Raw genomic sequence first — 16,130 nt, 5'->3', positions numbered from 1 at the left:
CATCCTGGTGTTGTTTTCACTCAGGAATCTTTCATTTGTTTCTTTCTATGTGCGCTAACACCAACATAGATGCAGTGTATGGTTGTTATCCTCTTTATTTGGGAGAAAAAATATATATATTTCTGTTTTCACAAAGAATTCAGTAAAAGTACCCAGAGACAGAAAATACACAGGAAAGACAACATAAAAAAGCACTTTACAAAACATTTCTAACAAAAAATGACATTTTTTTTATATACACGAAGAAAGAAAATGAAGATGACGAGAGGAGACGACTTGTTTCCTATTTAGTGTTAAAGCTGTGCTCCATTCACATCCACACGTTCACCAGCATGGCTACAACATACGTGAAAACATTCATCGTTATATGCTTGATACAAAATACAATGGAATACTGGAGGAAGATGGCTGATAGCGCACATAAAACCTCGTTGATGAAGCGAGGAAGTGCTTTGCTTAGCTTGCATGACGTCACGCCATTGTTTCACCAAAACACGGTCAAAGTGCGCTGAGGAATATTTAGAGCCGTGCTTGTGTACATGCTCACATTCAACAAGACAACGAGGCAGACTGTCCACTTCCTGCAAGCAGTTTGTCCACTTGGTGTACGAGCGGTCCACTGGGTGGGACGGGAGGGTTTGATGCCCGTAAGCAGGTACGACCGTGTGTGTATTTACAACGTATAGAGCGGAAGGGATCGTCCTCATCACCGATTCTCTCGATGCAGCAGAGATGATCTTTAAAAGGGAGAAAACGCGACTTTAACGACAGTGACCGCCATGCAGGTTTTGTTTAAGCGGCGTGTTAAAAAAAACCCACCGAAGAGATCGACGGCTGTCCTTCTCCATGTTGTTCTCTGGTCCTTCGCTCTCGTAAGACGCCAGGTGGAGCTCTGGAGAAACACACACAACCTCAATGACGAAACACTTGCACATGGGACATAATGACCGTTTTAAGGCATGATAAGTGAATTTTCTCCTTGTTTATAAATGGAACATTTCTGTAGTTACAGCATAGAAAACCCGTTTACAGACTTCTGTTTTTTTTTATTGGACCGTGGCACATTCTAAAAATATAAATTTAACAAGAAAACAAAAAAATAACAGCAGCAAAAATGGAAAGTAATTTTGCCAGAATAAAGTCAAAATACTAAGAGAAAAAAATTGTAATCTAACAAAAAAGAGAAAAATGTCATTTTAGTAGCATAAAGTTGAAACATTAACAAAAAAAGACGTTATTTTTTAAAAAGTTGTAATATTATGAAAAACAAAGAAAACAACAAATGAAGTTGTAACTTTTGGAAAACGAGGTTGCAAAAAAGTTACAACGTTACGAGAATAAAGTCCAAATATCATGGGAATAAAGTCATAATTACCAGAAGAAAATGTACAAGAACAAAGTTGAAGTGGTTGAAAAAAAAAAGGATAAAATCAAAATATTGAGAGAAAAAAAGTCCTAATTTTATGAGAACAAACTGTAAAATTATGAAGAAAAATGATAGCATTTTAAAAGGTAAAGATTTTTTTAATTTTTTTGAAGTCGTATAGTATTCACCTTCATTCTTGATGTGAAAAGATGCTCGTGGCTCTAAGGTTGTAAGGCTGTGGAAGAGCGTGGGCTTTCTAAAGCAGCATAAGGCAGGTTGACGTACCGTCTTCATTGAAGACTGGTGTGGTGACGAGGTACTGAAGAATTCTGCGGTCTCTGTCAAATGGGCAGATCACCTGACGCCAAACCAGGAACTCGCTCACCTGCTTCGCCAGATCCCACAGTTTCTGGAAGGAAAATACAACAGATTTGGTGGGAGTAAAAATGAACCAGCTTGCAGTTGTACGAGATGTGTTCATCCACAAGGGGGCGGTGTTACGACGCTTTGCTATTATTATGGCTTTAGTGCAGGGGGTGTCCAAACATTTCCCAGCAGGGGCCACAGTGAAAAATGAAAGGATGTAAGGGTCACCTTGATCTTTTGTTTTGTTTGTTTCTCATAATATTATGACTTTTTATTTTTAAATAACATACTTTGTCTTTAATATTTCAACTTTATGCTACTAAAATGACATTATTACTTTACATTATTCTCATCAAATGTTCTCTTAATATTTTGGTTTTATTCTCATAAAATGACATTGTTTTTTTCCACACCTGCTGCAAATTTTTTGTTTTCTAATTTTCCAACTATTTCAACTTTCTTGTTCTAAATGTTGTTCTGGTCATTTTATAACTTTATTCCCATAATATAATAACTTTCCCAACCAATTTTCCAAAAATTTGCACTTTATTTTGTTTAGTTTTTTTCCTCATAATATTACGACTTAAAAAAAAAACATTCTTTGTCTTTAATATTTTGACTTTTCGACGTAAAATGACATTACGTCTCATTATTCTCGTAAAAAAAAAATTGTTTTTTTTTTTTGTTAGAATACAACTTTTTTCAGCTAATATTTGACATCATTCTCGTAAAATTACATCTGTTTTTTCCACTTCCGCTGTTGATTTTTGTATTTTTATTTTCCAACTATTTCAACTTTCTTGTAAATTTTCATCTCGTAATATAATAACTAATAATACATAATAACTTTATTCCCATATTAGAACTTTTTCCCCACACTAATTTTCAAAAAACTACAACTTTAGTTTTTCTTTTTTCCTAATATTATAAGTTAAAAAGACATATTTTTCCTTTAATATGTCTTCTTTATGCTACTAAAATGCCATTATATTTCCTCATAATATAATGAGGTTATTCTAGTAAAAATGAGGACTTTTTGTCGTTAGATTACAACTTCTGTGTCTTAATAGGTTGACTTTATTCTTGTAAAACAACTGCTGATTTTTCCGGGGTTTTTTTGTTTTCTTGTTAAATTATGTTTTTAGAACGTGCCACGGACCGATGAAAAAACAGCCGTGGGCCGCAAATGGCCCCTGGGCCGCACTTTGGACAACCCCGCTTTAGCGTCATCGTGTCCCAACCTCGAAGTTGATGTGTCCATTGGGCAGCCTGCTGGCACAGCCTTCGTTCAGGAAGTAGATGTCTTTGATGAGGAGACTGAAGAAAGGAATGACGATCTTCTCCTCGACGCTGTGTGCAGTCTCGGACCTCTGAGTGGCGCCGCGGAGCGCAGTGCGATAGTTACTGAAGTTGCTGGACGGGTCCATCTGGTGCTGAATGAGGACAGTCGCAGGTGGTTAGAAAGGCAAGCATAAGGCGCTGATGGTGTACTGTGTGGTCCGTGATGACATTTACTGCGTCACACGTGTGGGTTTTCTCACCTCTAGGATTTCAAACTTGTCCGTGTTGACTTTATTCCAGGTCTTTTTAAGCCTGGCAACAGGACTCATGTTCATCCCGGCTGAAAGACACAAAGAGTTTGTCTCCGTTTACTTACAACCGCAGGAAAAAGTCAACCAAAAAGTAAAGCGAATCATACAAAGGGTGCGCAGTGTGGGAATGGAGTGTACGTGCCACTGACAAGCCTTCAGCATCAATCACACAAAGATGCGCCAGAGGGAAAGACAGCATGTTGATAAGCTTTTGGCACGCAGGCGGCCATAGCAACAAAGTGACAGTTGCAAACTCAGAGAAAATGGTGGCTGTGTGAAAATGCAACCCTGTGGTGGCCTTTTTGACCGCTTCTGTTGGCGCAGTGGAAACAAGAAACCTGCACGGGGTCCAAACCAATGCTGTCTGAAAGGTTCATTAGACAACAGAGGGTAGGAATGTAACGTCGCCAGGAAAACACGGCAGAATGAGTACATTTGATATGTTGATAGAACAATAAAGTGGAACCTCAATTTCTGTACGCCCGGGTTTCCGTATTACTTGGTTGCTGAAGAAAACGATAGCTAAAAATGTCTCAGTTATGGTACGGCCAAAGTGTGCGCCTAACAAACTAGCCACATGCTAGTGACTCAGGCTCTGTGAAGAATGGATAGAGTGGGAGCACGACAGACAGATTAGACAGACGGGATCTTTCATTCATCTTTACTGTGCGTGTGTGGGTGGTTTATTTGTTCACTGAATGCACGCACAACAATGAACAACTCGTATCTGTCTCCTTTCTTCCTCATAATAAGCAGTGTGTGCCATGCACTGATGAGGCATTCATGAGCACTGCGTATTTGTGAGTGGTGGAGGAAGCTGTTGCTATCATGACAAGTGGTGGCTAATGTTAGCCTCTGTGGGAAATGGTGGGCAAAAAAGGCAGTAGAGGTGAGGCCTCGTATTAACTTGTATAAAAAACAAACTCACTGATGATGGCCATTAGGGAGTTGAAATTGCCAATGTTGAAACACTCCTGAGCCACGTCGATGAAGAACTCGATGATCCGTGCTCGGTGCTTCTTCTTCATTGGCTGCAACGCGAGAAGGCGAGCGTCATGAAGTGTGTTTTGCGCACGAACACCTTGGAAGACGCAGTGTGCAAAGCCAAAGTACCATGCAGATTTCCGTGGCCACGAGGAAACTCAGCCTGTTGAACCAGCTCACGTAAGCCTCAAGGTTGCTGGTCTTCCGCTTCCGGAAGAAACCCTGAGAAGAAGTTGAAGAGAGGAAAGTGGGTGAAAACACAAGATGAGGGGATTGTTCAAGTCTTATGATGAACGCTGCTGCATTTGTGATGGCAGACGACTGGTACTTTTCTTTTTTGTTTTTCCTCCAGTGAGTACAAAATTCTGAATAAAAAGACTGTGCCTGCTTGTCACTTCCTGCTGGACAGCATCTTCAGAGTCCTTACTCCCACACAAGCTCTCCTACACAATGAAGTCAGTGACGCATCAGCTGGTATTTCTATCTCATTTGCATTTTCCTTTGCGTCACCTGGCCTAGGGAGACTTTGTTTGCCAAAGACACGTACTGCATGTAGAAAGGCATGAAGTGATGAAGCGCTGTGAAACGATACTTGACCCGTCCATGATGACATAATGCCAGGTATACTTACGCAACAGTGGTGGCGCAGTGCTACACCTTGAAAGCCCTGATCGAAAATGGGTCTTGTATAACTGGTAAGGGCTACGGCAGAACGCTGATTGCAAGCTACCCTTCAGCTGACTCGCAGCGCCGCACGGCAGGGAGGGAGCGAGCGCCTCACACACACGCAGAGAGGCTCTGTGCGTTTGATGCGCTCTCAAGAGCGACATCAAACGCAAAAAAAGTTGAGCAAAATTCACACACGTCAGCCAAGCGGATGCTTCATGTGGGTTTCGAAAGCAAATTAACTCTGCAAATTAGACGCACGGCCAAAGACAAAAATAGAAAAGGAAAATATTGAAACAAAGTGCTTGCGTTATTTGATGCTGTTAATTACAAACTCAACAAAGCACATGCAGCACGTTGTTGATTGAAGTCGAGTGCGGTTGTCAGAGCAGGCCCTACCCAATGTGGCGCCCGAGGCGAGATTTTATATGGAGGGCCCCCCCAGACATGAAATAACACCCCTATTGTCACCTTTACACTCTTATTATTCCTTGTTTACAACACACTCGTATGCTGCAGGGACCCGCTGCTAACTAGCAAGCTTGCGAGTTAGCGAGCTAACCAGTTAGATCTCGGCGTTATTTCTGACAAGACAAGAGGAGTGTCGTTTCATGTCGAGAGGGCTCTTAGAATGTTACAAATGAATGTCATAAACAGCTTTTCTCTGCTCTAACTGTGAAAATATTCCATTTCTAAATAAGGAATCCTAATTCACACCCCGTCTCTCAACGGAAGTCAGCTGGGATAGGCTCCAGCATACCTAGTGAGGATAAGCGACATAGAACATGGATGGATGGAATCCTAATTCACTTATCACGGTCGCGTCTGGAACCAATTAGCCGCGATGAACGAGGGATTGCTGCATTGCCTAATGGGCCAGCCAACTCTCCTTGCTGTAACGTTGTTTTAAATCCAGACACACAGAGACGCAATACATGATAACTGTCACTGCACTCCTACCTTATGGTTCTCCAGAGGGTCCTTCATGGCGAATGTCTGGATGAACTCCTCTGGCCCAATAAAACTCAGCCGGTCCTGTGAGCGGAACACAGGATGAAGAGGGTGGGGGGTGTGTGTAAAAACAAAATCAACAACCGTAATAACATAAGGGAGATGGTGATGAAGAAAAATGTGTATGAGGAGGGTGTGTTTAAACTTTAATGAAAGGCTAACACACACATACACCGTCAGTCACACAGGCTTTTACAAAATGCCACAAAAAACAAGCATCGACTCAAAGCATTTCACTTTTACGGAAAATGTAAATAAACATTACGCTCTGCTTTGTGGCTCACTGAGAGAGCCAAATAAAATAAAAGCTTTCGTTTAAGTCTATCGAAGTTGTCTTTGCACACCGCTGTGACCGCATATTGACTGTATTTACTTGGGTTAAAACAAGGTTCTGTTAATATGAAACTGCGTATAAAGTTAATAAGATGCTATAAATCCCAAAACACACACACAAAGAACAAATAAGCGCTTACCAGTTCAATGTGCGTGAGCTGCTGGGCGAGGACGAAGGGGTCATCGCATACGCTCAGTATGTCGTTTCTTTGCGCTGATTCCCTTTTGCTCTTCAGGGAGGCGGGACGCTCGGTCGCCACGGAGTTCAACGCAGCTATCGCCTCTTCGTATTGGCCGAGAGCAGACAGGCGTTTGATAAGGCGATGGGTCATCTGCTGCATGGCTCGCCATGAGTACTGGAGGCAAAAATGCAATTCAAATATTCAAATAAAATACAAAGCAGAATTTAGGAAGGTTAGTGCCCCCTAGTGGCTTAAAAGAAGTGTGTCTCAAAAAGCCTTTAACAGACCTCTCTGAACAGATTTTTGTGCAACGCAAGTGTGGTGTAGTATAAAAAAAGGGATTACCCTCCAAACATAATCTCCTCTCCTCCCCTCCCTCTTTGCCAAACTTGGTAAAAGTGATGTTAAATATGTACATATGCCATGTTTGTGGCATTGTGTTCTGAATATAAAACTGTGCATGTTAAAAAGGGATTGCCCTCCAAGCATAATCTCCCCCCTTGCAAAACAAAAAGTGATGTTAAATTATCAGTTTTCCATTGGCAATTATTTTGGCATCATTTTCTGCATGTAAAACCATAATTATTGTCTATAAAATGTGTTTTTTGTTTAAAAAAAAAAGTAGGTGTATGGAACGGATTAATTGGATTTACATTATTTTGCCTATGGGAAAACTTGCCTTGGTTAAAGTCCGTGTTGGATTGAGTCGGACCTGCTGGAACGGATTAATGACGCTAACCAAGGCACCGCCGTATTTGCTGTCCTTGTGCTTGCTAAACATCGGACTGTTGTGACACTAACCTCGTCGCCTCTGGCCACATGGTGCGTCATGTCCTTGAGACAACGCATCATTCGCTCATCCCGGAAGTCATATGGGAAGGTCTCAGTCCACTCGGTCAACAGCTGCACCAGCTTTGGCGCCACTTCGCGGAAACGTATCTGAACAAACATCATATGTCAACATAAAACATCTCGTAATAGCTGTGTCCTATCTACATCGTTCTACTATGTCCCTTTAAGCATTTAGTGCGAGCTGCGCCAGAGAGCCTTAAAGTATTTGTTCCTAATATTTCTCATATATAACATTAAATTAGTTTTTTCCCCACTGACATTAAGAAGCATCTTTTATTCTTTGCTTATGAAATAGTAAATATCTCCTGCCAAAAATGTGTGTGCATGTGTGGGAAAGAGTGATGCCAACTGTGTGTGTGTGTAGCTGCTATTCGTCATCATCCCGTGGGGACATAAATCTGTTTACATGGTAACAAAAAAAAGGATGTGTGAACATTGTGTGTTGGTGTGTGTATAATCCACCTACCTTATCCAGCAGGGCGTCTCCAGAGCGCTGCTGCTCCACACACAGGTGACAAACTCGTGTCATGAGCTCGTAAGGGTGCAGGAAAAGGCGTGAACTCAGCAGGAAAGTAAACACATATGACCTCTGATGATGTGAAGGACACAGAATAGGATGGTGATGACCAGTGAGGTTGGCAAGTGCATTTAGAAACAACAAAAAGTGTGCATGTAACTCACATCAGGGTAGTAATCCACTGTGGGAACCAAATGTTGGATCAACGCTTCAAGAGATGCTGAAACCAAACTGTTGTCATGGTAACACATTTCCCCGTAGCTGGCGGTGATGCCGCGTCCGTAAAGCCGACTTTTTGCGGCGGGGTTGCTACGACAGGACTGCTCGCTGCCGCTGCTGTTGCTGGTTTGTCTGTGCACTCGCGCGGGACAGGAAGTGCTGTGCTGGCGTGGGCTGTGAGGCCGCACGCTGGAGTACAGGTTGTCCAAAGCGGAACCCCTGCTGTTGTAATGATGCTCCTTCATGCTGGAGGAGTCCACAGGTGCGCCGCAATACGTGTGGTGAGCGTGCGGTATGTCGTACGGGTTGTCTGCCGCAGAGTAGGCGCCCTTGTAGACGTTGCTTTCCTTTGCGGGCCTTGCACAGGTGGCATGGTGATATGGGCTGTGAGGCTGCGGGTAGTTGTTGTTGCTGTATAGGCCGCAAGAGCTAAACTTTCCGGCATATGGGGGGGTTGTGGGAGGCATGATCACCTGGGGAGAGAACAGAATAAATAAGGAATTTTTAGCTTTTGTACATGTCGCGGCAAGAAATTACAGTGGATCCCCCACAATTCAATTTTTTGGGTGAGGAGGATTTTTGGCCAAAAAAACTGATTTAAAATTTGGTTCTTTATTAGAATTTTATTTTAAAATAGGCATCTTTTTCCACGGAAAACACGTCTCATTCGTCATAAGTTGGTAACAATTTCTAAATAAGTGATAATACAGGTCAAATGTCCAGCGCTTTGACATGTTTATGTCTTTTTGCTTCACTGATACTTTTTTCATCAAGCACTGAGATTTCCCACTTTGTTCAGCTGTCCATGAACGCACCATAGTTGTATGTCGTGAGATGCAAATGTAAATGAGCTAGAGGTAATATTAGATCATAGATCATAGATCATTAGATCATCGTTACTGGTATTACAACAGGCACGCAGTATGGATGGATTAAGTAGACGCGGCTTGGAGAAACGCCTTCTCTAGCCTGCTAGCCTCTATAGCGCTAGCCTGACGACCAGGCTAAAGGCTAGACCGTGACCCCGATTTCATCTGTTCATCGATTATCTTACATCAGTGGTTCTCAAACTTTTTCCAGTGGCGTACCCCTTCAGACATTTGCCATGTACACCTTAATTCTGCACACTTCAAAAACAGAAATCTTTTTATGTTAATTCACTTTAAATATTGAACATAATGAATTATGTTTTGCTAGTAATTTCGGGTAAAAAATGTGTACAAAAATACATACAAGCAATGATAAAGCCTCATTTTTGACAGGTTTTCACCGCTGGGCCGTGTGCGGATTGGCACGCCAATATAAATAAAATCCTCATGAGGAAACACTCTTAATGCACAAAATAATCATTTGTTCATATGATGCACACAACTTCATGCTCTGTCTCCTTTCTGCTCTGTTATCCTTGGGCCGTGAGGCGTTCAGGAGCACTTGTAATTGTGAATGTTAGGTGTTAATTGTTTTTCATTTTTATTCACGTACCCCCTGACAACTGGAGTACCCCACTTTGGGAACCTACAGTAGGTCTTACATTGTCATTCATTAGTGGTGACTACCTCCACATTTCATACATGAAATGCGAGGCATATTTAGGAATAAAAGCTAGACTGTGAAGTATAAACACAGGAGGAAAGCAGAATTACACAGACTCACATTCAAAGCAGTAAAACTACAGGGTCACCATTGCTTATTGATAAAGTTCAGAGTGTTTTGCTGTTTTTATCTTTTGATACTAAAATACAGCATTTTAATGAAGGATTTTAAGCAGCCAATGGCATTCAGTCAGCCGGATGACAGGGTAAGAAAAACTCCACTGCATCTTTGCTTTGTTTTTATTGTAACCAGCAGGGTTTATTCCAAAATAAGTTCAAACTGAGAAAATGCTCTTATTGGCGAGACAAAACTCACAAAAAAACTCTCTATGTCATTGTGTACGCTTATCCCGTTCTTGTGCAATAGGTTGACTATAGCGTGCTTGGAATGTGGTCAATCTTTAAGCAGCATTCGCAGGTTGTGCAAATATCACGCAACCTGATCACTCAAAGCAGAGACTCAGAAGTGTTAGCGTAATTACGCTTAAGTCGTATAATTGTAGCCCTCCTCTGTGCATTCCTTCAGGCTTTGAACTTGGTGAAGACAGCCCCCCTGTGGAAATCCACTCAACCTTTAAACATGTTTTTTATCCTTGGTTGACGATTGTGCTGCAATTGCACTTTTGTCAGCTGTTGTTCAATCTTAAAGGGGGAAAACAAAACAAGCGGGACGGGACAGATGCAAGTTCTCGGGACAGCAGTGGTTTTATTGTCTTAATGGTGAAGATAATTGGATCTGAGCAAGGTAAGCTGATCCCAGATCACCACCCAGGCATGCTTTAACTCTGGAGCCATCTTCATCCTGTCTCAAGACCATATGCCAGTGGAAATCACGCTCGGCTCACACACACATACCTCAAACACTGACGTGCGTATGCACCGTGTCAGAAAACAAAAGGCCGCGGGAATCCAGCAGGCTTTTGTTTGTCCATCATGGGCCCGACAGAGGAGCGTCTGCTTCAGCCAACATCATGCACACACATTCATAGACACACACTCGGCGCCATGCCAGTGCCAGCCAGCGCAGCGGCAGTTTGTCTAGTGAACTCTACGATCTCCCTCCCTCCTAACTCAGTTAACAGATTACTGTGGCTTGAACTTGCTCGAGTTACAATAAAAGCCTTAGAGTGGCGGTCAACTCCACATAAGAATCCAATGCACATGGGTTGACGGTCTTTGTAAGAGAGGAAAAAAAAGAGCATCTAAAGCATTTGGCTGAATTCCTGAAAATTTGACCCCTGTGAAAGTTACTACTTCCATACTGCAGCTTGAACTCTTGATCTAAATTGTAGGCTAGACAACTTAATGACGACATTGGGAGTATAATTTCAAGTTTGCATCCTCCTGGATTCTAAACCCTGAAAGGCTACAGCCTCAGAAATGTAGTTTGATGTGGGAATAAAAGCACAATAAATGGCTAAACTAAAAACCACAACTCTTGTATGTGCATTTAAACGTTTCAAGTACATTTCCCCTGTAATCTGGACGCATTTTTTTTCATGTCACTGCAGACAATAACGCCTCTATAGGTTAAAGTGTAAGCGGTGCTGTCAGTAATTGAACGTAAAGAAAGAGCTGCAGGCTAACGTCATCTCCTAATGCATTTAAACAAGCGGGATGCGTGTGAAGTGCTTCAAGGAAACACAACAACACAACACAGTCTTGTGGTTTCAACACATGGCTGTTTTGGAGTGATGATGGTTGAGGGTATGTTTACACAATATGGTAAATATGCCAATGGGTTTTTTCTGTCTATTAAGAATTATGTGGCAAAATGGAGTGCACTCGTTGGCTACAACCTGCAGAGGGGCTGCTGATTTTGTCTCAATTACTTTGCAGTCAAAGGAACAACTACTTGACGTCAACTATACAGTGGGAAGTTGAGCGACAGCCACACACACACACACACACACACACACACACACACACGTTTTTCGACTCAATACAACACTGGCATTGAAATAGGAGCTCAGAACATTCAGAAGGAGAGTTCTTCCATCCCTTTAACATAAAGACGCAGTAGTAAATGAACACTGGAAAAGCAAAAAGTGACTACAATGCTGCTTCCCGCTTTCTGAACAAGTCGAATACAGTCGTCTCTCGCCACTTCGCGCTTCAATTTTCACGGTTTCTCTTGCGTTTTTTCAGAAATATATGACTTAATAAATTGTGTTGCTTCGTGGTCGAATACAGCCTATAACTAGTCAAAACAAATCCATATTTAACCAAATCTTACCCAGTTTTTTGCCTTAATAGAGCATTTTCAAGCACAAAAATGGCTGAATGAACTAAAATACAAATATAACGCATTCAAAGGCGTTGATGAAATGTAGTATTCTACACTGGTCAGTAGGTGTCAGTAATGTTACTGTAATGTTCAGCGAGGTACGCAAGGACCAGACTTGATCACCGGAAGAACAGGCTTTAATTGCAGGTTTGCATTATCACACAACAGGGACAATAATCCCTAATAAAAACACGGGCTACTGTTGCAGCCATTACTCACGCAAAGCTGAAATTCAGGTCCCAGAGGGGAACACATTTATAGTAACACATAAGAGCATGACTCTTATTTATGTCTTAAATGGCTTATTTACTCTTATATTGTCTACTATATTGGGTAATATGACTGTAAAGGTGACTATAGGGGTGTTATTTCATGTCTCAGTCGTTCACTGGAGTTCATTAAAGTTTTTAAGATCCTTGAATGACTGAAATGTGCCCATTTGTACTTTTAAGACTGTTTGTAAGTCTGTATGTGTCAGCCGGACACCACTGCAGTTAGTTTGAAAACCTTGGGGATGCTACCTTGTCCAAATCACATTATGAGATTTATATACAAAAAAAAATGTAAAAAGGTACAGCCGGCTATGTAAGGGGTTGGAGGCTGGAGGATGAAAAGGGGTGGTCTATGACAATGGAGGTATTATCTGTCCTGTCATGGCGTTAACAATCGCACAAAGACCCGCGGGAAGAGATCAGAGCAGATCACACACACACACACACACACACACACACACACAGCAGCTTTCACACACTCGCTACCGTCAGGCTGTATGACGCCGAGCCTCTTGTAGGCTCGCATCAGTTTCACATCACTCAAAGTCTGGCGATAAAAGTGTGAACTTATATTATCCTCACATATATCATCTGCAGTGACCCTGTGATCGGACACAGCCACGCTTCTATTTGCAAAAGGGCCATAAACAAACGAGCATGTGTGTTGGCTACAATGAAAAATGGGCCTATCGAAACTCATTAACTGATCTAAGCAGATATGGTAAGCACACACTGTGAGGAGCAAGCGTCAGGCTACAATATAGTGACTTTATGATGTTAAGTATAAGCAGCTGGCTGGGCCATACGACTATAAATTGCACTTAATGGAAGCCAGTTCACCTCAGTGAACATTTACAGTACATGACCTAGTAACTGGCATGTGCTGCAAACCTGTTGCATAAGAGAAGGCAACAGTACTGTTTTGTACATTTACTCCCGTTTTGGACATTGCAGCTATCTTTTCAACACTGTTTGCTTGTTAGTTAACAAGATTATGTAATACTGCTTCACAAACTTTGAGCATGGGTGGGGCAATTTTGGTGCGGATCCAGGTAAAGGTGGGGCCCCTCACATTTTGAATATTGTAATACAAGGTAATGTTGAAATAACTCAGAATAAAGCATCAGTCATGTTAACGACTGAAGCAGGTGGATATCCACAAACAACTGAGGTCTATTTTATATTAAATTCAAGCCATCTGTTATATTTGAAGGTCTCATCCAATTCAATTGGTCCCAATGAACAGCGGTGACGCTACGTCTGTGTAAAAGTACAATTTAGAGAATGGTTGCGCATGTCTTATCAGAACAACAGTGTTCTTTATTTCTCACAGTACGGCCAAGTCTAATGAAACACTATCTTCGTTGTACTTTGTACCACACGTACTGTACTTTGGCACTAACAAGCTGCTGCAGGAAGCTTGTTTTTCTTCAGGGAAAAAACCCTTTATGGTCAGCTGTATTAGTACCAATAAACGAGGTTAAAGTCCAAGCATATCACATACTGTACGGTTTCTTCAAAGCAGCTAATCCTTTTCAAAACAGACCGCGAAGATGCATGCAAATCATCCATGTATCAACCTTGCATGTCAAAGAAAAACTAAGGAATGAAGGGGCGAAAAGATTTAGCCAGTGCCATTGAGAGCAGAAGCCACGTTTCGGTACACTTGACTTATGTGTGGCTGAGTTCCTTATTGTGGCTGTTAGAGTACAGTGGTGTATAATTGCACTCCATCATAAAATAAAAACTATTTTACAAACACTTTTCAGCAGTCCCCTTTTATCAATTAATATTGAATGCTACTTCACTTACCGCGGTCGTGTCTGGAGCCAATAAACCGCGATAAACGAGGGACGACTGTATGGTCCCCCGTGCCTCTCACGCCCTCGACACCTCACCGTCCGCCCCACTATTTGAGAAGCATTGCCATTAAGTGACTAATATTGAACATGGCACTCATCATCATCATAAAAACTTTAAAAATATATATTATTGACTTCTTTTTAATGTTTTTTTTGGGGGCGGGCAACTGATTTGGAGACAAGTTTCTGCAGCAGATCACCAGCGTCACTCCTGATATCTTCTTTCTCTACTTGTCTTAAGTATTAAAACCTGCATCCGTCTCCAGACACCTACATGCTATCCGATCTGTCTAACATTCCAGTTCCACTAACTCAGCTTGAGACAACCATCCAATGCTAGCTGGACACACACACTTATGCCCCCCCCCCCCCCGAACGATCTGGTAGGCTAGTACAGTATTAACCTAGAGTCAGGAGGGATAAAGACACATTATCGCCTCTCCTATGAGGATATAGCAAACCTAAGCTTTGCACATGGGCTTTTCCCCTCTCACTCTCATGTTATGTTGTCCGAAAATATGACAAACATCAACATGCGTCACATACTAAAAATGAGTGAGGGTGTGTCACTTTAAAAGGTGACAGCAGTGGATTATTTTTAGAACAGGTGGAGCACTGAGGGCTGCCTTAATGTAAATTATTTAAGTGTTTAAGGGTATAATTTTAGGATTTTCATGCGGTCTGTCAGGTAGGCTGAAATAAGAGGGAGATGGTGAAAGCCTTTCAAGTGTTTTTTTAGGACTACTTGGCCCGGAGTACACAGTGTTTTTTTGGTATTCTCCCCTTTTCTTTTCCCTGTAGGAACACACAATCTGTTATTCTCTCTCCCCCTCACACACACACACACACACACGCGCACACACACACGGGGCACCGTGCCTGCTCCACATTATGGGCTTGTGAGTGAGTCAGAACACAGTAAAGTCAAGGGCTGACTGTGAGAAAAAGCCATGCTGTGCAACCACAGTCCCATCACAGGTGCTGGAGAGCCATGTTTGTTTGTGTGTGCATCACAAGCCTAATTATAGACTATTCACAGTGGTAAACAAATAACAACTAATGGGACAACTGTATAAAACAGAGGGGGGGCGTTCACCACAAGTATACAAAGTCAGATCATAACACGCTTTAAATTACATATTTATGTCTCAGTTAAGTTTTTAGCAGCAAACGTAAGAAGCATCCGGAGTTAAACACACACTTGATGATTAGAAAATCACACTTTTTATATAAACCTACCTTGATGTGATGCAGCTCACGGCAGAAGTAAAAAAACAAAACTAGCCAAACTACGTTCGTACTTTCCACCTGTTATCACACACACACATATATCCACACGGCCAAACTTAATTAAAAGATGATTTTTTTTGCGGGTTATCCGTGCTACTCTCAGCTCCGCTGTGTCTCTTCTCGTGATATTTGAGTTGGTTTCAAGCAGAGGCGACTTGTAGTGAGTCTCTCTCGCTGCAAGGGCTATTCAAATGACTTCTAGAGAGCCGGGAAACCTGACCAATCATTGCTCGGAGGCGGGTCTCACGTGGGTCCAAGTGGACCAATCGCAAGAGGGTGTGTAAAATCGAAATCAAGGTAAGTGCTGATTGGCTGCCTAGCAGTCAGTCCAGTTTTTTTCACACCCCATGTTTGTGTTAGAGCTGGGAAATAGAAGGTGCAAGTTTTCCTTTTTGGTTTTTTTTTTTTTTTACTCGTCTTAAAGTTAAAACGTTTGACACACTTACAACTCTAAAGATATAAAGACATGTTGTAGTACTGTAAGGTTTTTTAAACCTTCTTTACAGAAATGGTGCTATTCTGTTGGTCTTTTTGACTTTCACATCCGGGACCTTCTCAATCAAAATGACACTCACTCACCATTGCATTCATTCATGTAATAAAGACAAGGAAAAAGAAGTCAATTAATGTGATCCCTCCCCCCTCAAACTGATGAATGATACAGTAGATGCAACTGGTGGCATCGGCCGTCAGCGGGGAGAACCAGGGATGTGGAGCCAACTCACTCTGGCCGGGGGGC

The 16,130-nt window shown here is 42.0% G+C and overlaps 1 protein-coding gene across 1 annotated transcript; it reads right to left on the bottom strand.

Moving 5' to 3' along the window:
- Positions 1-68: 68 nt before the first annotated feature.
- On the bottom strand, positions 69-15,566 carry LOC129169788 (ras-GEF domain-containing family member 1B-B-like). Its single transcript, XM_054756534.1, has 13 exons — positions 15,341-15,566; positions 8,034-8,561; positions 7,819-7,941; positions 7,302-7,439; positions 6,459-6,674; positions 5,935-6,009; positions 4,438-4,530; positions 4,253-4,355; positions 3,274-3,353; positions 2,974-3,165; positions 1,652-1,775; positions 820-892; positions 69-737 (listed from the first exon to the last, which is right to left on the bottom strand). Exons 2-13 carry the CDS (start codon positions 8,553-8,555, stop codon positions 707-709), a joined length of 1,770 nt encoding a protein of 589 aa, XP_054612509.1. The 5' UTR covers positions 8,556-8,561; positions 15,341-15,566; the 3' UTR covers positions 69-706.
- Between the last annotated feature and the right edge of the window lie 564 nt (positions 15,567-16,130).

Source organism: Dunckerocampus dactyliophorus, chromosome 17 (assembly GCF_027744805.1).
Source record: "Dunckerocampus dactyliophorus isolate RoL2022-P2 chromosome 17, RoL_Ddac_1.1, whole genome shotgun sequence".
NCBI classification, from domain to species: Eukaryota; Metazoa; Chordata; class Actinopteri; order Syngnathiformes; family Syngnathidae; genus Dunckerocampus; species Dunckerocampus dactyliophorus.
The sequence above is the reverse complement of the archived record's forward strand: the minus strand, read 5'-3'. Positions and strand labels throughout refer to the sequence as shown.

What these genes read in the sequence shown, in the direction of transcription:
- LOC129169788 (XM_054756534.1), bottom strand. Translation starts at nt 8,555, where the DNA reads ATGCCTCCCACAACCCCCCCATATGCCGGAAAGTTTAGCTCTTGCGGC. An exon ending in AGCTCACGCACATTGAACTG is followed by an intron (nt 6,010 to 6,458) that starts GTAAGCGCTTAT and finishes TTCCGCTCACAG; the next exon opens with GACCGGCTGAGTTTTATTGG. An exon ending in ACCCTCTGGAGAACCATAAG is followed by an intron (nt 4,531 to 5,934) that starts GTAGGAGTGCAG and finishes ACTTCTTCTCAG; the next exon opens with GGTTTCTTCCGGAAGCGGAA.